This window comes from Aythya marila (genome assembly GCF_965140915.1).
Source record: "Aythya marila genome assembly, chromosome: 33".
NCBI lineage: Eukaryota > Metazoa > Chordata > Aves > Anseriformes > Anatidae > Aythya > Aythya marila.
Genome location: NC_139074.1, coordinates 407,841 through 430,943, shown reverse-complemented (window position 1 = coordinate 430,943; position 23,103 = coordinate 407,841). Strand labels below are relative to the sequence as shown.

General features: G+C 57.1%; 6 protein-coding genes across 6 annotated transcripts in view; 3 read left to right on the top strand and 3 right to left on the bottom strand.

Annotated features, from left to right (window-relative positions):
- Positions 1 to 23,103, bottom strand: part of LOC309889171 (HLA class II histocompatibility antigen, DM beta chain-like) — a 56,240-nt gene that overhangs the window by 27,932 nt on the left and 5,205 nt on the right. The gene's annotated exons all lie outside the window — the stretch shown is intronic.
- LOC309889166 (butyrophilin subfamily 3 member A2-like) lies at positions 955 to 23,032 on the top strand. The gene is made up of 8 exons (XM_082781915.1): positions 955 to 1,084; positions 20,324 to 20,671; positions 21,293 to 21,574; positions 21,704 to 21,808; positions 22,086 to 22,106; positions 22,640 to 22,660; positions 22,757 to 22,777; positions 22,871 to 23,032. Exons 1-8 carry the CDS (start codon positions 985 to 987, stop codon positions 22,954 to 22,956), a joined length of 984 nt encoding a protein of 327 aa, XP_082638041.1. The 5' UTR covers positions 955 to 984; the 3' UTR covers positions 22,957 to 23,032.
- On the top strand, positions 1,370 to 2,834 carry LOC309889220 (butyrophilin subfamily 3 member A2-like; the record flags this gene model as incomplete). Its single annotated transcript, XM_082781981.1, has 4 exons — positions 1,370 to 1,388; positions 1,491 to 1,838; positions 2,469 to 2,750; positions 2,809 to 2,834. The coding sequence occupies 4 exons, from the start codon at positions 1,370 to 1,372 to the stop codon at positions 2,832 to 2,834; spliced, it is 675 nt and encodes a 224-aa protein (XP_082638107.1).
- Positions 7,370 to 10,577, bottom strand: LOC309889219 (HLA class II histocompatibility antigen, DM beta chain-like; the record flags this gene model as incomplete). Its single annotated transcript, XM_082781980.1, has 5 exons — positions 7,370 to 7,380; positions 7,463 to 7,498; positions 7,575 to 7,694; positions 7,777 to 8,060; positions 10,405 to 10,577. 5 exons carry the CDS (start codon positions 10,575 to 10,577, stop codon positions 7,370 to 7,372), a joined length of 624 nt encoding a protein of 207 aa, XP_082638106.1.
- On the top strand, positions 10,756 to 15,114 carry LOC309889218 (butyrophilin subfamily 1 member A1-like; the record flags this gene model as incomplete). Its single annotated transcript, XM_082781979.1, has 5 exons — positions 10,756 to 10,855; positions 11,721 to 12,068; positions 12,696 to 12,977; positions 13,107 to 13,211; positions 14,486 to 15,114. The coding sequence occupies 5 exons, from the start codon at positions 10,756 to 10,758 to the stop codon at positions 15,112 to 15,114; spliced, it is 1,464 nt and encodes a 487-aa protein (XP_082638105.1).
- Positions 15,719 to 19,837, bottom strand: LOC309889217 (HLA class II histocompatibility antigen, DM beta chain-like; the record flags this gene model as incomplete). Its single annotated transcript, XM_082781978.1, has 7 exons — positions 15,719 to 15,729; positions 15,812 to 15,847; positions 15,924 to 16,043; positions 16,126 to 16,411; positions 16,835 to 16,933; positions 17,166 to 17,232; positions 19,815 to 19,837. The coding sequence occupies 7 exons, from the start codon at positions 19,835 to 19,837 to the stop codon at positions 15,719 to 15,721; spliced, it is 642 nt and encodes a 213-aa protein (XP_082638104.1).

The following is a 23,103-nucleotide window of genomic DNA, read 5'->3' as shown; positions in this document are numbered from 1 at the left end:
AGCAGGGAGGGCAGAGCATTCCCACCCAAACCATACGAACACCTCCTCTAACAGCGGTCTACCTCTAGCTAGGCTCCAATGGTCTCCACCAGGCACAGTGCTCTCTCTAGCAAGTCTGTACACACCCAGACTGACTGCCCGCTCAAAAATGCACCAGTTCACGTCTCTGGGTGCAGGGAGCGTCTGAGCCTCTTGCTGCCATCTGCGGGAGGCAGAGAGACTCTGTGTGCGTGAGGTGCGAGCAGGTGGATGACCCGGTCCGCCTGGTGGCAGAACTCAAGGAGGAGGTGGAGAGGTTCAGGGCTATCAGTGTAGCCAGGAGGATGCCTAGGGTGAGGAAGTCGACTCCACGCCTCAGGACTGCTATCTTCTTTTGATAGTCCAGGCTGGCAGTGATGACATTGAAGAGAGAAGCCTGAAGGCTATCATAAACAGGACATTAGGGTACTGGGGAGGTTAGTGGATGGAGCGGGAGTACAGGTGGAGCAGATCTCCACGCTGCAGCCCATGGAGGAGCCCTGGTGCAGGAGGTGGAAGGGGCCTGGAGGAGGCTGCAGCCCATGGAGAGCCCCCGCAGAAGCAGGCCCCAGGCTGGAGCCGCAGCCCGTGGAGTGGAGCCCCCACAGGATTAGGAGGTCTGGGGGGAGCTGCCACCCGTGGGGGACCCAGATTGGAACAGTTTGCTCCTGACAGATGTACCCCACACTACAGACCCATACAGTAGAAGTTGTCAGAGAGCTGCTGACTCGGCTGAAGGTGGAGAGGCCTTGCAGGGAGATCTGGACAGACTGGAGAGCTGGGCAATCACCAACTGCAGGAAGTTTAACAAAGACAATTGTCGGGTCCTGCACCTGGGATGGGGCAACCCTGGCTATACGTGGAGACTACGGGATGAGACGCTGGAGAGCAACCCTGCAGAGAGGGATCTGGGGGTGGTGGTTGACTGGGGGGGGCTACCTGCCTCCTGGGGGACCTCTCTCTCAGATGGGGCTCCCCTCGGGCTGCGGCCGACCTAGCCTCACCAGCTATGCCAGGGGCCTCCTGACTTCCCTCGTCACTCTGCTCCTCCTCCGGCTGGGCTCAGGTAGGATTCTGCAGGCTGTTGGGGGCTCTCCCCTCTGGGCCTGGCAGACTTGCTGCTGCAGGACACGGGAGGAGCTGTGGGGTAGGGGGTACCAGAGCCCATACCTCAGCCCCCATTGGTTTTCCTTTCTTTTTGCTTCTTTCACACAATACGGGTGCTGCCTTGGCTGCCCTTTCTGGCTCTTCTTCTCCTGCCCAAATGCTGCAGAGAGGGCTCCCACTCCCAGCACACCTCCTTCTCCTGCACATCCTCCCTCTCCCTCTCCTGTTTCTCTGGTGGTTTCCCATGGGACACGGGGGACACAGCACACACCAACTTACGCACAGCTCGCCCTTTGTCACTCACTGACCCTACATTTACAATGGCAAAATCTCACCTCCTCTCTGTGCCCTTCTCCATTGCCCAGCCCAGCTCACAGTGGTGGGACCAGGACACTCTGTCACTGCCACCGTGGGGCAGGATGTCGTGCTGCCCTGCCACTTGTCCCCTCAACGCGATGCTCGCACTTTGGAGGTCAGGTGGATCCGGGACCATATCTCTGAGACAGTGCACCACTACCACAATGGAGAGGACCTGTATGGGGAGCAGATGGGGGCATATGCCGGGAGGACAGAGTTGCTCAGAGATGGTCTCTCTGCTGGAAGCCTGGACTTGAAAATCACGGGGCTGAGACCCTCTGATGATGGCCTGTACGTCTGCACTGTGGGAGATGGTCATGCTTATGCTGAAGCCATTGTGGAGCTGGAGGTGTCAGGTTAGTGGCTGGAATGGTGCTGCCAGGGCAGAGTTTACGTGTCCTTTGAATGTTTCAGCTGTTTCACAACATGGAGCATGCCCATGCATGTGGAGGTAATATTTGGGGAGAGAGCTTCCTGGAGGGTTTTGTCAGTTTTCACTGGTGCCTTTGAAGAATGTAATCATAATATTGTGAGGGCACTGGGCACAGGCTGCTGAGCAGCACAATCAGCTGTGTCAGCAATGGGACCAAACAGCACACAGGGAGAATCGCAGAGTCCTCTGAGCAGCCGGACATCTGCTTTGCTTTTACTTTCTGTGCTGGGGAAGACCTGAGACTTCGTCAAGAAGTCTCATGGTCTTCTTGAACCAGCACGGCGTGGTGCAGAGACACTTCCTGGATGTGCTGAAGCTTGACACCTGGGTTTTCTGTGTGATTTGGGGTCACTGGCTTTGTGCAGCCCTGCTATCTGGGTCCTGCACAAGCCAGGATACTTTAGGATGATGGTGGCTCCTTTGAGCACCCAGTCCAAAGAGTCCCATGGACCGTGATTGCTCTGGGATGTGTACGTCAGGGGAGCAGATGGGGTCTTTGCCTTGAAATGAATCCCTCCCCAAGTCAAGCCCCAGCCACGCGTTCTTCCCCCAGCCACAGGCGCTGACCCCCACCTCTCCCTGGGGGGCTACGAGGCCGGAGGCGTCCGGGTGCTGTGTCAATCGGCCGGCTGGTACCCGCTGCCGCAGCTGCTGTGGAGGGATGCTCGCGGGCAGCACCTGCCCTCGAACCCCCCGACACATTCCCAGGACCAGGAGGGGCTCTTTGAAATCGAAGGTGCCGTCATCGTGACCGGGAGCGTGGAGGGGCCCTTGTCCTGCATGGTCAGGAACAGCCGCCTCCAGCAGGAGAGGGAATTTTCCCTGCACATCGCAGGTACAAATGGCACAGCCAGGGTGAGGTGTTCCTGGCCCCTGCACTTGTCCCAACCCAGGAGAAGTCTGGGTCTTCCTTTTCTAATCCCAGGCACTGAAACACAGCCCTTTTCCTGTTGCCTTTTCTTAGCTCCCTTCTTCCACAACGCCCAGCCCTGGAAGGTGGCTCTGGCTCTGGTCCTCGTGCTTTTGGCTGTGTCCATTGGCCTCGGTGTTTATCTCTTTCGAAAGCAAGGTAAGCTGGCAGCGCAGGGATGGAGCAGATGGAGGTGTTCTGCAGGGACCCCCCTGGGTCTGCAGCAAGGGGCCTTGGGTGGGAGGCCAGGGAGCATGGCTGCAGCGTGGGGCTGGTGGCAAGGCGCAGCCCCCCTGCACATGTTCCCACCCAGCAACCAGGCTGCTCTGCTCACCACCTCTTCCTCCGCCTTTGCTTTTCAGCGGCACAGAGCCGAGAGCTGGGTGAGTCCTTGCAGTCCCTGCCCCCAGCCCCTGGGAACTGGTGGTGTCCCTGTGGGAGGGCCTGGTCTGGGTGGGCTCTGGGGGCTTGTGTGCTGGTGCTCAGGGGTCCTGGAGGAGCAGCTGGAGCCTGGGGTGGGAGTGGGGAGTGCTGGGGCTGGGGGTGACCTGGGCACAGGTCACGGCCGGGATGGCTGAAAGGAACGGGGATCAAGGCGGGGACGGGGAGCGAGCTGCGGGGCTGCCCCACTCTGCACTGATGCTTCTGCGACAGGGACGTCCTCCACCCATCCCCATTCACTTCCCCTTGTGTTTTGGTGCCATGGTGCAGAGAGCTGCACAAGTGTCTGTCCTTAATGCTACAAGTCTTGCAAGAAGATAGGCCTCAGTCTTTGTTAGTCTGGTTACTACAAGTCTGGGAGGAACTTGGTCTGTGCACATGCTCAAGAGCAAAAATAATTGGGGTCTACCCATGGAATTAGCAATGTGGTGAAAGTCTCTCCACTCTGACCATTCGTTCCTTTTGCTTTTCTATAGCTGCCAAAAAGGATGCAAAGCTGGGGAAGTCTCCTTCCCCAAGGAGAATTCATTTGGTGTCTTTCCATGGGCATATTCCCCTCTGACCGTACATTGCTTTTCTCTTTCTTTTCCAGTGCAACAAGCTGCAGAGATAGGTGAGTGTCCATCCATGAACTGAAAGAATTTGTGGTATAGACATGGGATGAGAAGTTTTTCCCTCTGATCATGTATTCCTTATGCTTTTCCAGAAGAAAAAGCTGAAAGACTGGGTGAGTCTCTCTTTCCCTGCCACCTCCCCCAAGGACTGAAGGAACTCGGGTCATTCCTTTGTAGCAGCCACGTGATAAGAACCCGATTCCTCTCATCAATGCATTGCTCTTATTTTCCTTTTCAGAGGAACAAGCTGCAGAGCTGGGTGAGTGCCCCTGTCCTTGAGCCCCAGGGCAACACAAAGGCGATGTGCAGGGAAGGGTGGGCAGCTGGGACAGAGCAGCCCAGAGCTGGACCCTCACAGGGGAGCGGGGGGTGCTGGGGCTGGGGCTGCCCTGGGCATGGGACACGGCCGGGATGGCTGAAAAGAACAGGGATCAACGTGGGGACTGGGAGCGAGCTGCGGGGCTGCCCCGCTCTGCACTGATGCTTCTGGACAGGGACGTCCTCCACCCGTCCCCATTCACTTCCAGTTGCCTTTTCGTGGCACAGTGCAGAGAGCTGCACAAGTGTCTGTCCTTACTGCTCCACGTGCTCAAGTCTTGCTCAAAGCTGGGTCTTGCTCCCTGTTAGTCTGGTCCCTCCCAGTCTGAGAGCAAGACTGTCTGTGCCCATTCACCAGGGCAAAGAATTTTGGGGTCTAGCCATGGAATTAGTCATGGAATTTGAAGCACTCCTCTCTGATCATGCATTGCTTTTGCTTTCCTTTTCCAGTGAGAAAAGATGCAAGGATGGGTAAGACTATCTTAATGAACCCAAAGAGTTGGCACCTTTCCATGGCAACAGCCATGGGCTGACCAACTCCCCCTCTCATCATGCCTTGCTTTTCTCTTCCTTTTCCAGCGGAACAAGCTGCAGAGCTGGGTGAGTGTCACAGAGCTTGGGCTCTGACATCTCCAAGGCTATGTGCAGGGGAGGGTGGGCAGCTGGGACAGAGCAGCCCAGGGCTGGACCCTCACCCTGCCCACACCCACTGGGCAACAGCCATGGGCTGTGACCAGCTCTCCCCTCTCCTTCCAGCATGGAGAAGGTCTCTGCTGCCTCATAATAGAGGTAGGTGTGCGCTGGGTTCCCTCTGCGGTGCTTCTCCTGCCCCTGGTGGGGCATGTTCAGGAGCCAAGAGGTGCCCCATCTCCTGCCCCGTGGGGCAGCTCCTGGCCCCGAGCTGGGGAAAGCCTGCCCAGGGCTGAGTTCTGCCCCTGATGGCCTGGCTCCTTCTGTCCCTGCAGTGAACGTGACCCTGGATCCAGGCACAGCTCATCCCCTGCTTGTGGTGTTTAAGGACAAGAGCAGTGTGAAATGCGATAGCACACGGCAGGTTTCTGACAAACCAGAGAGATTTGAGTACCGGTGCTGCGTGCTGGGCCATGAGGAGTTCAGAGAGGGGAGGCACTGCTGGTTGGTGGAGGTGGAAGGAGAGCGGCTAAAGGATTCTTGGTGGGCTGTGGGGGTGGCCAGGGCCTCTGTGGAGAGGAAGGGGAAGATCAACATGAGCCCTGAAGAAGGGATCTGGGCTGTGCAGTACAGTGAGGGGAAGCTCAAGTCTCTAACAACTCCTCCCACCCCCTTGTCTCTCTCCCCTGTCCCCACGAGGATCTGGGTCTGTCTGGACTGTACCCAGGGGCAGGTGTCTTTTATCAATGCTGACAATGGGGTTCAGATCTTCACTTTCACAGCAGCCTCCTTCAATGGGGAGAGCATCCGCCCCTGGTTCTGGCTGAGGACGGAGGGAATTCAGCTGTGCCTGAGGGACAGCACCCCCAAGACACCGTCCCCAGCCCTGGGAACCTCCTGCCCTTCTCCAGACACTCCTGCATCACCTCTCCTTCATCCTGCAGGAGCACCACAGGAATGAGGGGCAGTGGGGCCAGGGGCTGCCCTGTGTTCCTCCCTGCTGCTGGAGGAGGGCTGGGATGCTGCAAGCAGGGACCAGGCCCCTTGCAGCCCCTGGGCTCTGCCCTGCACAGGGCTCCTGTGCTGGGGCACAAGCCCTGCTGGCACCCACGGGTCTCACCCTGCCTCTGAGCCCCAGCGGGCAGCACAGGGGCTGCAGCAGCTCTCCACGCTCCTCTCCCCTCTGCTTGCACTGCTTGCAGACCCCAGGGCAAGGGATGTGGTCACCATATGCTGATGGCCATTGCAGGCTACCTTTGCCTCCTAGGTTGGGGTTGATCCTTGCTCTGTGCCTGGTGCTGAGCATGAGCAGCCTGTGGGGGCTCTTTGTTCCCTCCTCTGGAGCACATCAAGGCCCAGCAACAGCAGGACTGTGGCAAATAAAGCTTTGCACAGGAAGATGGAGTCTGGCAGTGGCATTTCTTGGGTGCTTTGTGTCCTGAGGCTTTGCTGCCTGGGAAGGCGTCTGGCAGCAGACCTGTCCTTGGTGTTGGTCCTGGGAGTCAGAGCCAGGAGCAATTTAAATTCCAGCTGCTCCCATTTCCTCAGCTGGAGCCTGGGACCCCCTTGTCCCATCTGGGTCATTGTGCTGCCCAGGGGGGCACCCAAAGGGCTTGCAGCCTCCCGTCACACAGGCTCTGCAGAGGCTGTCCCCACACTGGGGCATCTCTTGGAAGTCCTTCAAGCAGAGGGAGCAGGTCTCCTCAGCCTAAAGCCCAAGATCACAGAATGACAGAATAGCCCGAGTTGGTAGGGACCCAACGGGACCATCGAGTCCATCTCAAGACTCCACAGTGGCCAACCCAAAAATCAGACCCTCTCTCAAACAGCCTTCTGCAAACACTGCTTCAGCTGCAGCAGGCTCAGGGACATGGCTACGTCCCTTGGGAGCCTGTTCCAGCGTCTGAGCACCCTCTCAGGAAATAAATAGTTTCTGAACAGCTGGCCTGAGCCTCCCCTGAAGCAGCTCCATGCCATTTTCTCTGGCTCTGTCACTGGCCCCAGAGAGCAGAGACCAGTGCCTGCCCCTCCACTCCCCTCATCAGGAAGCCGTGGGCCACCATGAGGCCTCCCCTGAGTCTCCTCTGCTATGGGCTCAACAAGCCAAGCGTCTTCAGCCGCTCCTCACATGCCTTGCCCTGCAGAGCCTTCGCCATCCTCGTAGCCCTCCCTTGGAGGCTCTTGCACAGTTTCACGCCCTTCGTCTGCTGCGGTGCCCACAGCTGCACGCAGGGCTCGAGGTGAGGCCGCAGCAGGCTGAGTAGAGCGGGACGATCCCTTCCCTCGGCGGGCCAGCAGTGCTGTGCCTGAGGCACCCCAGGGCACGCTTGGCCTTTTGGGGTCCCATGCCATGGCCCCCACACACCCGCTCCTCTTAGTGAGACAACGTAGGAGTGTGTGAGCCTCTGCCCTGTGCCCAGAACTCTGCAGAGACCCCTAGCGGGGCTTGTGGAGCATCTTTATTGTCAGCACCACATCATTGGGTCTGAGATGGGGCCAACCAGGAGCCACCGGTGCCAGGAGGTGTCTGTCTGGGTGTCCTCAGATGCTGCCTGGGGAAGGGGGGGACACACAGGGAGAGAGATGGGATGATTCATCCCTTGCCGATGGGGACGGGGATGGGGACAGCGTTACCTGCGGGGTAGTTGTCTCCAGGGAGGGGAGTGTAACCTGTGAGGGGAAGAAGAGGAGTGAGCAGAGTCCTTGTCACCCTTGACCACCGCCCCGGCTCTCCGCGGCCACTCACCCGGGGCGGGAGGCCTGGCCCTGAAGCAGTAGATGCCAGCGAGAAAGAAGCCAAGTCCCAGCACCATCAGCACGGTGGCCACCGCCACCAGTATCATCACCTCCGGCATCAGTCCGGGACCTGTGGGGACACGGCCGGGTGAGTGGCAGCAAGGAGCCAAGACCGCCGGCCTCCAGGTGCTTTCCTGTGCCTCTCCACTCACTCCAGTCCTCCAGGAGAGGCTCCTGCAGGCTGACGTGCTGCACCGAGCACGTGTAGGTGTCGCCTGCCACCGGGGCCACCAGCAGGGACACCCGCGTCTGGTAGCTCCAGTTGCCATTGGGGATGGTGGTTATGGGGATGTAGTCGTCGGGCTGCAGGATGTTCCCATTGTGCAGCCAGATGACGGTCACCTCGGGGGGGTAGAAGCCCCAGATGTGGCAGCTGAGGCAGAGGGGCACACGGGCGTTCCCCGTCAGGTGGCCAAAAAGGCCAACAGCATCCTGGCTTGCATAAGAAACCGTGTTACCAGCAGGGCTAGGGAGGTGATCGTCCCCCTGTACTCGGCTCTGGTGAGGCCGCACCTCGAGTACTGTGTTCAGTTTTGGGCCCCTCGCTACAAGAAGGACATCGAGGTGCTTGAGCAGGTCCAGAGAAGGGCAACGAAGCTGGTGAGGGGCCTGGAGAACAAGTCCTACGAGGAGCGGCTGAGGGAGCTGGGCTTGTTCAGCCTGGAGAAAAGGAGGCTCAGGGGTGACCTTATTGCTCTTTACAGATACCTTAAAGGAGTCTGTAGAGAGGTGGGGGTTGGCCTGTTCTCCCACGTGCCTGGTGACAGGGCAAGGGGGAATGGGCTTAAGTTGCACCAGGGGAGTTTTAGGCTGGATGTTAGGAAGAACTTCTTTACCGAAAGGGTTGTTAGACATTGGAACAGGCTGCCCAGGGAAGTGGTGGAGTCATCATCCCTGGAAGTCTTTAAAAGATGTTTAGATGTGGAGCTTAGGGATATGGTTTAGTGGGGACTGTTAGCGTTAGGTCAGAGGTTGGACTCGATGATCTTGAGGTCTCTTCCAACCTAGAAATTCTGTGATTCTGTGTGATTCTGTCTCTGCGGGGATGATGCGGACTTGGGGCTGTGCTGGAGCAGGGGTGGGGATGGGGTCAGTGGTGGGTGAGCCCCTTTTCCCTGCCCTGTGCAACGTCCCCACGCAATGTTCCGTGCAACACTCCCATGCAACACTCCCGTGCAAAGCTCTAGGCATTGTCCCATGCGTTGTCTCATGCGACATCCTCATGCGATGCCCTGTGCAATTCCCCCGTGCCACACCCTGCAAGAGGCATTGCTCTGTGCAACATCCCCTTGCAAAGGGCAATGCAATGCACTGTGCAGTGCTGCGTGCAACATCCCCCTGTCACGTCGTCACGCAGTGTGCTCTGCAACAGCCCCATGCAATGCCCGGTGCAACATCTCCTTGCAACATGCTCTACAACACCCCTGTACAACATCCCCATGCAATGCCCGGTGCAAAATCTTGCTGAGGCGATCAGCTCCAGGGCAGACTCTTTCTGCAGTGGAGCAGGGGATCCCACAGGCAGGGCTATGTTTTTCTGGCATCGGGTCCACTTTAGGGAGCCACCAGTACCCAGCAGCCCTCACCACGGAGGCTGACGAGGTGTTGGCAGAACCAGCAGGGCCCCCTCCTCGGCCTTTCAAAAGTTGCCCCCGGGGATCACAACGACCAGGAACACAGCGACCGGGGTGGGCAAACAGGGCATGGTGCATCAGAAGGGAGTGGCAGGTAATTCGTGCAGGCAGGGCAAGCAGGGAGGGCAGAGTGTTCCCCCCCCCCCCGCCCATACAAACAACTCCTCTAACTGTGGTCTATCTCTAGCTAGGCTCCAATGGTCTCCACCAGGCACAGTGCTCTCTCTAGCAAGTCTGTGCACACCCAGACTGACCGCCCGCTCAAAAATGCACCAGTTCAGGTCTCTGGATGCAGGGAGTGTCTGAGCCTCTTGCTGCCATCTGCAGGAGGCAGAGAGACTGTGTGTGCGTGAGGTGAGAGCAGGTGGATGACCAGGTCCGCGTGGTGGCAGAACTCAAGGAGGAGGTGGAGAGGTTGAGGGCTATCAGGGAGTGTGAGCGGGAGATAGAGTGGTGGGGAACTCCTTGCAGGGCCTGAAGGAGAGGTACCGGGGTGAGACACCCCAAATGGGGGTGGACCCCCTCCCCTGTCACTGTTGGGCAGAGGGAGGGGACCTAGGAGTTGAGGAGGAATGGAGACAGGTCCCTGCTCGACATTGCAGGCATTGCCACCCCATACAAGCCCCACCTTCCCAGGTGCCCTTCCACAACAGGTTTGAGGCCCTGGAGCTCGAGGGACCGGGAGCTGAGGAAGAGGTAGAAAGTGTAGCCAGGAGGATGCCTAGGGTGAGGAAGTCGACTCCACACCTCAGGACTGCTATCCTCTTTTGATAGTCCAGGCTGGCAGTGATGACATTGAAAAGAGAAGCCTGAAGGCTATCAAACGGGACGTTAGGGGACTGGGGCAGTTAGTGGATGGAGCGGGACTACCTCTGTAGTCCTTCCATATTGACTGACCTCGCCTCCAGCAAACAAGAAACTTTCCTTATCCACCTAAGATCTAGAAGAAGGTCCCTGCCCATCTGAGCCAAACTTCTGCCATGGCTGCTTTGCTGGAGATGGGAGAGGCACTGGCATTTTGCCTTCAGCACCCTGGGCAAAGGGTGGCAGCTCTGGGCTCCGCAACCCAGCTGTGCCCCGTTCCCTGCAGCCTCCAATTCTGCTCAGCTCTTCACTGCCATCTCTCCACGTTTTCCCATTGCTCACAGTTTGATTCCTCCTTGCATGCATGGAGATGAACGAACATAGCCAGTGGCTTTCCCCAGAGGTCTGGAGATGCCCCCACTGGCGTCAAGCACCTCGTGCTTGCTAAAGGCAGCGGACTGGGCACCCAGCTGCAATGGGATGGTGGTACCAGCCCTGCAGAGGTCCCCAGACATTGCCCCAGGGGCAGAGTTGCTCTAGGAGGGTTATTGCAGCCAGGAACTGGGCAAAGGTTGGGAAAGCTGGGTGGAGCCTTGTATTTTCTGCAGCTCTGCTGAGTTCTGAGAAGGACATCTATCTTGGCTTGGAGAAGAACCCCTGGGGGCCACCTGCCCCCTGGGGGACCTCTCTCCGATGGGGCTCCCCTGGGGCTGCGGCCTCCCCAGCCTCAATGGCCATGCCAGGGGCCTTCTGACTTTCTTCATCACTCTGCTCCTCCTCCACCTGGGCTCAGGTAGGATCCTGCGGGGCTGCTGGGGGCTCTCCCCCCTGTGCATGCAGACTTGCTGCTGCGGGACAGGGGAGCGACCATGGGAAAGGGGGGACCCGAGCCCACAGCTCGCCCGTGCTGGGTTTCACTTTCACTTTGGTTCTTTCACACAATATGGCTGCTGCCTTGCCTGCCCTTTCTGTGTCTCCTTCCCCCACCCGAATTCAGCAGAGAGGGCTCCCACTCCCAGCACACCTCCTTCTCCTGCACGTCCTCCCTCTCCCTCTCCTGTTTCCCCGGTGTTTTCCCATGGCACCCAGGGGACACAGCACGCACCAACTCACACACCAACTCCCGCCCTTTGTCACTCACTGCCCCTAAATTTACAATGGCAAAATCTTACCTCCTCTCTGTGCCCTTCTCCATTGCCCAGTGTGAGAAACATCTCAAATAATTTTCTTCAGACTGGATCTTCTGTGAAGCTCTTTTATTCACAATTGCAACGGTCCTGCCAATCAGGAGCACATTTTAGTAAACAAATCCTAATGTTTTTTTACCCATTATCCAACGCCTGATCACCTCCCCTGTTTCCTCATTTGCTGAGTACTACAGGTTCACAAGCTACTCGACACTCCTCTATGCCGTATATGTATAATTTTTTTTTCAATGCTTTAATTTCTCCTTTCTTATATTTTGTGAACTTGTGATCTTTGTTCTCCTGTTCTCACACTGCTCATCCTGTTTTTCTCAAGCTTCTACCTTATTTTGGAATAGTGAGGCCTTCTACGGTCCACTTATCTACTTAGCATTTCTCGTTATTATGACTACACCTTAAAATACAGAAAAATAATTCTCTACTGCAAAAACACAACATTGTTTCTCACACCAGCCCAGCTCAGAGTGGTGGGACCAGGACACCCTCTCACTGCCACCGTGGGGCAGGATGTCGTGCTGTCCTGCCACTTGTCCCCTCAACGCGATGCTCGCACCTTGGAGGTCAGGTGGATCCGGGACAGTATCTCTGAGACAGTGCACCACTACCACAATGGAGAGGACCTGTACGGGGAGCAGATGGGGGCATATGCCAGGAGGACAGAGTTGCTCAGAGATGGTCTCTCTGCTGGAATCCTGGACTTGCGAATCACAGGACTGAGACCCTCAGATGATGGCCAGTACTTCTGCACTGTGGAAGATGCTGATGCTTATGCTGAAGCCATTGTGAAGCTGGAGGTGTCAGGTTAGTGGCTGGGGTGATGGTTCCATGGGAGAGTTTACGTGTCCTTTGAATGTTTCAGCTGTTTCACAGCATGAGGCATGCCCATGGATGTGGAGGTAATATTTGGGGAGAAAGCTGCCTGGAGAGTTTTGTCAGTTTTCACTGGTGTCTTTGAAGACAATAATCATAATATTGTGAGGGCACTGGGCAACGGCTGCTGAGCAGCACCTTCAGCTGTGTCAGCAATGGGACCAAACAGCACACAGGGAGAATCACAGAGTCCTCTGAGCAGCCGGACGTCTGTTTTATGTTGGCATTATGTGCTGGGGAAATCTGAGTCATTGTCAGGAAGTCTTGGGGCTTCTTTAACCAGCACGGCTTGGTGCAGAGACACGGCCTGGACGTGCTGAAGCTCGGCACCTGGCTTTACAGGGTAATTTGGAGCCACTGGCTTTGAGCAGCCCTGCTCTCTTGGTCCGGCGTGAGCCACGATAGTTTAGGATCATGGTGGCTCCATGCAGCACCCAGTCCCTGAGGCCCTTGGACCGTGACTGCTCTGGGCTGTGTCTGGCATGGGAGCAGATGGGGTCTTTGCCTTGAAATGAATCCCTCCCCAAGTCAAGCCCCAGCCACGCGTTCTTCCCCCAGCCACAGGCGCTGACCCCCACCTCTCCCTGGGGGGCTACGAGGACGGAGGCGTCCGGGTGCTGTGTCAATCGGCCGGCTGGTACCCGCTGCCGCAGCTGCTGTGGAGGGATGCTCGCGGGCAGCACCTGCCCTCGGACCCCCAGACACATTCCCAGGACCAGGAGGGGCTCTTTGAAATCGAAGGCGCTGTCATCGTGACCGGGAGCGTGGAGGGGCCCCTGTCCTGCGTGGTCAGGAACAGCCGTCTCCACCAGGAGAGGGAATTTTCCCTGCACATTGCAGGTACAAATGGCACAGCCAGGATGAGGTGTTCCTGGCCCCCGCACTTGTCCCGACCCAGGAGAAGTCTGGGTCTTGCTCTTCCACCTGCGGGCATGGAAACACAGCCCTTTTCTTGGTGCCTTTTCTCAGCTGCCTTCTTCCACAACGCCCAGCCCTGGAAGGTGGCTCTGGCTCTGGTCCTGGTGCTTTTGGCTGTGTCCATTGGCCTCGGTGTTTATCTCTTTGTAAAGAAAAGTAAGTTGGCAGTGCAAGAATGGAGCGGAGGGAGGTGTTCTGCAGGGACCCCCCTGGGTCTGGAGCAAGGGGCCTTGGCTGGGAGGCCAGGGAGCATGGCTGCAGCGTGGGGCTGGTGGCAAGGCGCAGCCCCCCTGCACATGTTCCCACCCAGCAACCAAGCTGCTCTGCTCACCACCTCTTCCTCCGCCTTTGCTTTTCAGCGGCACAGAGCCAAGAGCTGGGTGAGTCCTTGCAGTCCCTGGGGAAGTGGTGTCTGTGCGGGAGGGCCTGGTCTGGGTGGGCTCTGGGGGCTTTTGTGGTGGTGGCTCGGGGGTGCTGGAGGAGCAGCTGGAGCCTGGGGTGGGAGTGGGGAGTGCTGGGGCTGGGGCTGCCCTGGGCATGGGACACGGCCGGGATGGCTGAAAGGAACGGGGATCAAGGTGGGGACGGGGAGCGAGCTGCGGGGCTGCCCCACTCAGCACTGATGCTTTCGGGAGACGGACATTCTCCAGCAATCCTTTATTAACTTCCGTAATGTCTTCAGTGGCACAAAGGTGAAAGTTGCACAAGGGTTTGTCCTTACAGTTCTGCTTACAAGAGCATTGTACAAAGCTGGACCACAATGACTATTTCTCTAGTCCCACCTCTGATCATGGCTGTATTTTTCCTTGTCATGGGATGTATTCTGGGTCTACCACGGGCTAAGCAACTCTCCCCTCATGCATTACTTTCATATCCATCATACATTACTTTCGCTTTCCTTTTCAGAGAAACAAGCTGCAGAGCTGGGTAAGTCTCACTCTCCAAACAGAAAATACAACAAAAAAATGGAATCATAGTGAGAGGTATGGAATCAGACACTGTGCCTTCTTCTCATGTTTTCCATTTCTCTTTCATTTGTAGAGAAACAAGCTGCAGAGCTGGGTAAGTCTCCCGGTGTTCATACCCAAGGGCAACACCAAAGCGATGTGCAGATGAGGGTGGGCAGCTGGAACAGAGCAGCCCAGGGCTGGCCCCTCACCCTGCCCACACCTACTGGGCAACAGCCGTGGGCTGTGACCAGCTCTCCCCTCTCCTTACAGCATGGAGAAGGTTTCTGATGTCTCATAATACAGGTAGGTGTGTACTGGGTTGCCCTCTGAGGTGCTTCTCCTGCGACTGCTGGGCCACGTTGAGGAGCCAAGAGGTGCCCCATCTCCTGCCCCGTGGGGCAGCTCCTGGCCCTGAGCTGGGGAAAGCCTGCCCAGGGCTGAGCTCTGCCCCTGATGACCTGGCTCCTTCTGTCCCTGCAGTGAAGGTGACCCTGGATCCACACACGGCTCATCCCCGGCTTGTTGTGTCTCAGGACAAGAGCAGTGTGAGACGGGAAAGTAAATGGCAGCAGGTGCCTGACACACCAAAGAGATTTGACTGTTGGTGCTGTGTGCTGGGCCGTGAGGAGTTCAGAGAGGGGAGGCACTGCTGGTTGGTGGAGGTGGAGGGAGAGCGGCTAAAGGATTCACAGTGGGCTGTGGGGGTGGCCAGGGCTTCTATGGAGAGAAAGAAGTGGATCAACATGAGACCTGAAGAAGGGATCTGGGCTCTGCAGTACTATGAGGGGCAGCTCACATCTCTCACATGGCCTCGCACCCCCTTGTCCCTGTCCCCTATCCCCACGAGGATCTGGGTCTGTCTGGACTGTACCCAGGGGCAGGTGTCTTTTATCAACGCTGACAATGGGGTCGAGATCTTCACTTTCACAGAAGCCTCCTTCAATGGGGAGAGCATCCACCCCTGGTTCTGTCTGGAGACAGAGGGAATTCAGATGTGCCTGAGGAACAGCACAGCCAAGATCCTCTCCCCAGCCCTGGGGAGCTCCAGCCCTTCTCCAGACACTCCAACATCACCTCTCCTTGGTTGTGCAGGAGCAGCACAGAAATGATGGGCAGTGGGGCCAGCCTGTGGGGGCTCTTTGTTCCTTCCTCTGGAGCACATCAAGGCCCAACAGCAGCAGGACTGTGGCAAATACAGTTTTGTACAGGAAGATGGAGTCTGGCAGTGGCATTTCCTGGGTGCTTTGTGTCCTGAGGCCTTGCTGCCTGGGAAGGCGTCTTGCAGCACACCGTCTCCTCACACGCCTTGCTCTGCAGAGCCTTCGCCGTCCTCGTAGCCCTCCCTTGGAGGCTCTCGCTCAGTTTCACGCCCTTCGTCTGCTGCGGTGCCCACAGCTGCACGCAGTGCTCGAGGCGAGGCCGCAGCAGGCCGAGCAGAGCGGGACGATCCCTTCCCTCGGCCGGCCAGCAGTGCCGTGCCTGAGGCACCCCAGGGCACGCTTGGCCCTTTGGGGTCCCATGCCATGGCCCCCACACACCCGCTCCTCTTGGTGACACACCGTAGGAGTGTGTGAGCCTCTGCCCTCTCCCCAGAACACTGCAGAGACACCAGCGGGGCTTGTGGAGCATCTTTATTGTCAGCACCACGACACTGGGTCTGAAATGAGGCCAACCGGGAGCCGCCTGTGCTGGGAGGTGTCCGTCTGGGGGTCCTCAGATGCTGTCTGGGGAAGGGGGGGACACACAGGGTGAGAGATGGGGTGATTCGCCCCTCCACGATGGGGATGGGGATGGGGACACCGTTACCTGCGGGGTAGTTGTCTCCAGGGAGGGGAGTGTAACCTGTGGGGGGGAGAAGAGGAGTGAGCAGAGTCCTTGTCACCCTTGACCACGGCCCCGGCTCTCCCCGGACACTCACCCGGGGCGGGAGGCCTGGCCCTGAAGCGGTAGACGCCGGCGAGAAATAAGCCAAGTCCCAGCACCATCAGCACGGTGGCCACCGCCACCAGTATCATCACCTCCGGCATCAGTCCAGGACCTGTGGGGACACGGCCGGGTGAGTGGCAGCAAGGAGCCAAGACCGCCGGCCTCCAGCTGCGGTCCTGTGCATCTCCACTCACTCCAGTCCTCCAGGAGAGGCTCCTGCAGGCTGACGTGCTGCACCGAGCACGTGTAGGTGTCACCTGCCACCGGGGCCACCAGCAGGGACACCTGCGTCTGGTAGCTCCAGTCGCCGTTGGGGATGGCGGAGATGGGGTTGTAGTCGTCGTGCTCCACGATGTCCCCGTTATGCAGCCAGATGACGGTCACTTCGGGGGGGTAGAAGCCCCAGATGTGGCAGCTGAGGCGGACGGGCACACGGGCATTCCCTGTCTCCGCAGGGGTGATTGCAGACTTGGGGCTGCGCTGGAGCAGGGATGGGGATGGGGTCAGTGGTGGGCGAGCCCCTTTTCCCTGCCCTGTGAAATGTCCCCACGCAATGTTCCGTGCAACACTCCCATGCAACACTCCCGTGCAAAGCTCTAGGCATTGTCCCATGCGTTGTCTCGTGCGACATCCTCATGCGATGCCTTGTGCAACGCCCCCGTGCCACACCCTGCAAGAGGCATTGCTCTGTGCAACATCCCCTTGCAAAGGGCAATGCAATGCACTGTGCAGTGCTCCATGCAACATCCCCCTGTGACGTCCTCATGCGGAGTGCTCTGCAACACCCCCATGCAATGCCCGGTGCAAGATCTTGCCAAGGCGATCAGCTCCATTGCAGATTCTTTCTGCAGCGGAGCAGGGGATCCCACAGGCAGGGCTATTTTTTTCTGGCATCGAGCCCACTTGAGGGTGCCGCCAGGACCCGGCAGCCCTCACGACGTACGCTGACGGCACGTAGGCAGAGCCTGCAGGGACCCCTCCTTGGCAGTTCAAAAGCTGCCCCTGGGGAGCGCAACAACCAGGAACGCAGCAATCCGGGAGGGCTAACAGGGCATGGCGCATCAGAAGGCAGAGGCAGGCAGTTCATGCAGTCAGGGTGAGCAGGGAGGGCAGAGCATTCCCGCCCAAACCATATGAACCACTCCTCTAACGGCGGTCTACCGCTAGCTAGGCTCCAATGGTCTTCACCAGGCACAGTGCTCTCTCTAGCAAGTCTGTACACACCCAGACTGACTGCCCGCTCAAAAATGCACCAGTTCAGGTCTCTGGGTGCAGGGAGCGTCTGAGCCTCTTGCTCCCATCTGCGGGAGGCAGAGAGACTGCGTGTGCGTGAGGTGCGAGCAGGTCGATGACCCGGTCCGCCTGGTGGCAGAACTCAAGGAGGAGGTGGAGAGGTTCAGGGCTATCAGTGTAGCCAGGAGGATGCCTAGGGTGAGGAAGTCGACTCCACGCCTCAGGACTGCTATGCTCTTTTGATAGTCCAGGCTGGCAGTGATGACATTGAAGAGAGAAGCCTGAAGGCTATCAAACGGGACGTTAGGGGACTGGGGCGATTAGTGGATGGAGCGGGAGTACAGGTGGAGCAGATCTCTACGCTGCAGCCCATGGAGGATCCCCTGGTGGAGCAGGTGCATGGGGCCTGGAGGAGGCTGCAGCCCATGGAGAGCCCCCGCAGAAGCAGGCCCCAGGCTGGAGCCACAGCCTGTGGAGAGGAGCCCACTCAGGATCAGGAGGTCTGGGGGGAGCTGCCACCCGTGGGGGACCCAGATTGGAACAGTTTGCTCCTGACAGATGTATCTCATACTACAGACCCATACTTGGGCAATTGCTTGAGAGCTGCTGCCTGTGGGAAGCCCATGTAGGATCAGTTTGGGAAGGACGGCATCCCATGGGAGGAGTTGTGCACTCGGCTGAGGGTGAAAAGACCTTTCAGAGAGATCTGGACAGACTGGAGAGCTGGGCAATCACCAACTGCATGAAGTTTAAACAAAAGCAATTGACGGGTCCTGCACCTGGGATGGGGCAACCCTGCGTATACGTATAGACTGGACAACGAGACTCTGGACAGCAACCCTGCAGAGAGGGATCTGGGGGTTGTGGCTGACAGCAAGCTGAACATCAGCCAGCAGTGTGCCCTAGCAGCCAGGAGGGCCAACCGTATCCTGGGGTGCATCGAGCACGGCATTGCTAGTCAAGGGAAGTAATTGAACTGCTATGCTCTGCACTCTGCAGCCTCACCTCGAGGACTCTGTGCAGTTCTGGGCACCACAGCACAAGAAGGACGTGAAACTATTGGAGAGTGTCCAGAGAAGTGCCACAGAGATGGTGAAGGGCCTAGAGGGGAAGATGTATGCCTTCAGCCAGTTCTCTTAGTACTCTGGGATGAATCCCATCAGGCCCTATAGTCTTGTATGCATTCATCTGGAGCAGCAAATCCCACACAAATTCGGGGTTTGTTGGGACTATATCGTTCCTGCAGTCACTGTCCTCCAGCTCAGGGCACGTGGGGTCCCACAGCCCAGCATCAGTGTTGAAGGCAAAGAAAGCATTAAACATCTCTGTGAAGTCAATGACCCTGTCTGACCATTCCCATCAAGTAACAGACCAATGCTTTCTCTCATCCTACTTTCACTTTTAAGAGAGTTTAAATAAAATAAAAATAAAAAAAATAAAAAAAAAAAAATAAGCATTTTATTTCCCCTCACAGTACTGTCCAGCTTCAACTCAAATTGAGCATTGGCCATATTAATTTTCTCCCTACAAAGTCAAACAGTACCTCTGTAGTCCTTTCATAGTGCCTGACTTCCCTTCTAGCAAACAGGAACTTTCCTTATCCACCTAAGCTCTAGAAGAAGAAGGTCCCTGCCCATCTAAGCCAAACTTCTGCAATGCCTGCTTTACTGGAGCCGGGAGAGGCACTGGCATTTTACCTTCGGCACCCTGGGCAAAGGTGGCAGCTCTGGGCTCGGCACCCAGCTGTGCCCCATTCCCTGCAGCCTCCGATCCTGCTCAACCCGTCACTGCCATCTCTCCACATTTTCCCATTGCTCACAGTTTGATTCCTCCTTGCATGCGTGGAGAGGAACGACCTTAGCCAGTGGCTTTCCCTGGAGGTCTGGAGAGGACCCTGCTGGCATCAAGCACCTCGTACTTGATAGAGGCTATGAACTGGGCACCCAGCTGCAATGGGATGGTGGTGCCAGCCTGGCAGAGCTCCCCAGACATTGCCCCAGGGGCAGAGCTGCTCCAGGAGGGTTATTGCAGCCAGGAACTGGGCAAAGGTTGGGAAAGTTGGGCGGAGCCTTGTACTTTCTGCAGCTCTGCTGAGTGCTGAGAAGGACATCTATCTTGGCTTGGAGAAAAACCCCTGGGGGGCTACCTGCCCCCTGGGGGACTTCTCTCTCCGATGGGTCTCCCCTGGGGCTGCAGCCACCCCAGCCTCACCGGCCATGCCAGGGGCCTCCTGACTTCCCTCGCCACTCTGCTCCTCCTCCACCTGGGCTCAGGTAGGACCCTGAGAGACTGCTGGGGGCTCTCCCCCCTGTGCATGCAGACTTGATGCTGTGGGACGGCGGAGCGGCTGTGGGAAAGCGGGGACCCGAGCCCACAGCTCGGTCCCTGCTGGGTTTCACTTTCACTTTGGTTCTTTCACGCAATATGGCTGCTGCCTTGCCTGCCCTTTCGCTGTCTCCTTCACCCGCCCAAATGCTGCAGAGAGGGCTCCCACTCCCAGCACACCTCCTTCTCCTGCACGTCCTCCCTCTCCCTCTCCTGTTTCCCGGGTGTTTTCCCATGGGACACGGGGGACGCAGCATGCACCAACTCACACACAGCTCGCCCTTTGTCACTCACTGCCCCTAAATTTACGATGGCAAAATCTTACCTCCTCTCTGTGCCCTTCTCCATTGCCCAGTGTGAGAAACATCTCAAATAATTTTCTTCAGACTGGATCTTCTGTGAAGATATTTTATTCACAATTGCAACGGTCCTGTCAATCAGGAGCACATTTTAGTAAACAAATCATAACATTTTTTTCCCCATTACCCAACACCTGATCACCTCCCCTGTTTCCTCTTTGGATGAGTACTACAGCTTCACAAGCAAATTGATACTCCTCTATACCAAATTTGTATAATTTTTCTTTCTTTCTTTTTTTTTTTTTTTTTTCAATGCTTTAATTTCTCCTTTCTTATATTTTGAGAACTTGTGATCATTGTTTTCCTGTTCTCACACTGCTCATCCTGTTTTCCTCAAGCTTCTACCTTATTTTGGAACAGTGACGCCTTCTAAGGTCCACTTATCTACTTAGCATTTCTCCTTATTATGACTACACCTTAAAATACAGAAAATTAATTCCCTACTGCAAAAACATAACATTGTTTCTCACACCAGCCCAGCTCAGAGTGGTGGGACCAGGACACCCTGTCACTGCCACCGTGGGGCAGGATGTCGTGCTGCCCTGCCACTTGTCCCCTCAACGCGATGCTCACAGCTTGGAGGTCAGGTGGATTAGGAAGAAGTTCTCTGAGACAGTGCACCACTACCGCAATGGAGAGGACCTGTACGGGGAGCAGATGGGGGCATATGCCGGGAGGACAGAGTTGGCCAGAGATGGTCTCTCTGCTGGAAGACTGGACTTGAGAATCACAGGACTGAGACCCTCTGATGATGGCCTGTACATCTGCACTGTGGAAGATGGTCATGCTTATAAGGAAGTCATTGTGGAGCTGGAGGTGTCAGGTTAGTGGCTGGGGTGATGGTTCCAGGGCAGAGTTTATGTGTCCTTTGAATGTTTGAGCTGATTCACAGCATGGAGCATGCCCATGGATGTGGAGGTAATATTTGAGGAGAGAGCTCCCTGGGTAGTTTTGTCAGTTTTCACTGGTGTCCTTGAAGACAATAATCATAATATTGAGAGGGCACTGGGCACAGGCTGCTGAGCAGCACCTTCAGCTGTGTCAGCAATGGGACCAAACAGCACACAGGGAGAACTGCAGAGTCCTCTGAGCAGCCGGGTGTCTGCTTTACTTTTGCTTTCTGTGCTGGGAGAGACCTGAGACGTTGTCAGGAATTCTTGGGGCTTCTTGACCCAGCACAACTTGGTGCAGAGATGCTGCCTGGAGGTGCTGAAGCTCAGTACCTATGTTTTCCATGTGATTTGGGGACACTGGAATTGTGCACCCCTGCTCTCTGGATCTGGCACCTACCGGGGTTGTTTGGGTTGAGAGTGAGTGTGCAGAGTCAAAGAGCCCCTGGAGCTGTTGCTGTCCTGGGCTGTGTCTGGCATGGGAGCAGATGGGGTCTTTGCCTTGAAATGAATCCCCCCCCAAATCAAGCCCCAGCTACATGCTCTTCCCCCAGCCACAGGCGCTGACCCCCACCTCTCCCTGGGGGGCTACGAGGACGGAGGCGTCCGGGTGCTGTGTCGATCGGCCGGCTGGTACCCGCTGCCGCAGCTGCTGTGGAGGGATGCTCGCGGGCAGCACCTGCCCTCGGTCTCCCAGACACATTCCCAGGACCAGGAGGGGTTCTTTGAAATCGAAGGTGCCATCATCGTGACCGGGAGCGTGGAGGGGCCCTTGTCCTGCGTGGTCAGGAGCAGCCGCCTCCAGCAGGAGCGGGAATCATCCCTGCACATTGCAGGTACAAATGGCACGGCCAGGGTGAGGTGTTCCTGGCCCCTGCACTCATCCTGACCCAGGAGAAGTCTGGGTCTTGCTCTTTTAACCCCAGCCATGTAAACGCAGCCCTTTTCCTGGTGCCTTTTCTCAGCTCCCTTCTTCCACAACGCCCAGCCCTGGATGGTGGCTCTGGCTCTGGTCCTCGTGCTTTTGGCTGTGTCCATTGGCCTCGGTGTTTATCTCTTCCGAAAGCAAGGTAAGCTGGCAGCGCAGGGATGGAGCGGAGGGAGGTGTTCTGCAGGGACCCCCCTGGGTGTGGAGCGGGGCTGAGCCCTGGCCCAGGGAGGTGCGTAGGAGGAGGAAGGGAATGTTCTCCTGGGGATGCCAAAGGCCTTCGGATGGTCTTGGGTGGGAGGCCAGGGAGCATGGCTGCAGCGTGGGGCTGGTGGCAAGGCGCAGCCCCCCTGCACATGTTCCCACCCAGCAACCAGGCTGCTCTGCTCACCACCTCTTCCTCCGCCTTTGCTTTTCAGCGGCACAGAGCCGAGAGCTGGGTGAGTCCTTGCAGTCCCTGCCCCCAGCCCCTGGGGAAGTGGTGTCTGTGCGGGAGGGCCTGGTCTGGGTGGGCTCTGCGGGCTTGTGTGCTGGTTGCTCAGGGGTGCTGGAGGAGCAGCTGGAGCCTGGGGTGGGAGTGGGGAGTGCTGGGGCTGGGGCTGCCCTGGGCATGGGACACGGCCGGGATGGCTGAAAGGAATGGGGATCAAGGTGGGGATGGGGAGTGAGCTGCGGGGCTGCCCCGCTCTGCCCTTATGCTTCTGGGACAGGGACGTCCTCCACCCATGTGCAATCACTTCCCATTATCTTTTGGTGGCACGGTGCAGTGAGCTGCACAACTGTCTGTCCTTACTGCTAAAAGTCTTGCAAAAAGCTGGGCCTCGGTCCTTGTTAGTCTGGTTGCTACAAGTCTGGGAGCAAGGTGGTCTGTACACATACATGAGAGTAAATTTTGGGGTTTAGCCATGGCAGCAGAAATGGGGTGAAAGTCTCTCCACTCTGACCATTTATTCCTTTTGCTTTTCTATATCAGCCAAAAAGGATGCAGAGCTGGGTAAGTCTCTCTCATTCCCGTAAGAGAAGGCATTTGGTGTTTTCCCATGGGCATACTCCCCTCTGACCGTACATTGCTTTTCTCTTTCTTTTCCAGTGCAACAAGCTGCAGAGATAGGTGAGTGTCCATCCATGAACTGAAAGAATTTGTAGTATAGACATGGGATGAGAAGTTTTTCCCTCTGATCATGTATTCCTTATGCTTTTCCAGAAGAAAAAGCTGAAAGACTGGGTGAGTCTCTCTTTCCCTGCCCTCTACCCCCAGGACTGAAGGAACTGGGGGTCATTCCTTTGTAGCAGCCACTTGATAAGAACCCGATTCCTCTCATCAATGCATTGCTCTTATTTTCCTTTTCAGAGGAACAAGCTGCAGAGCTGGGTGAGTGTCCCCGTCCTTAAGCACCAGGGCAACATCGAGGTGAAGTGCAGGGGAGGGTGGGCAGC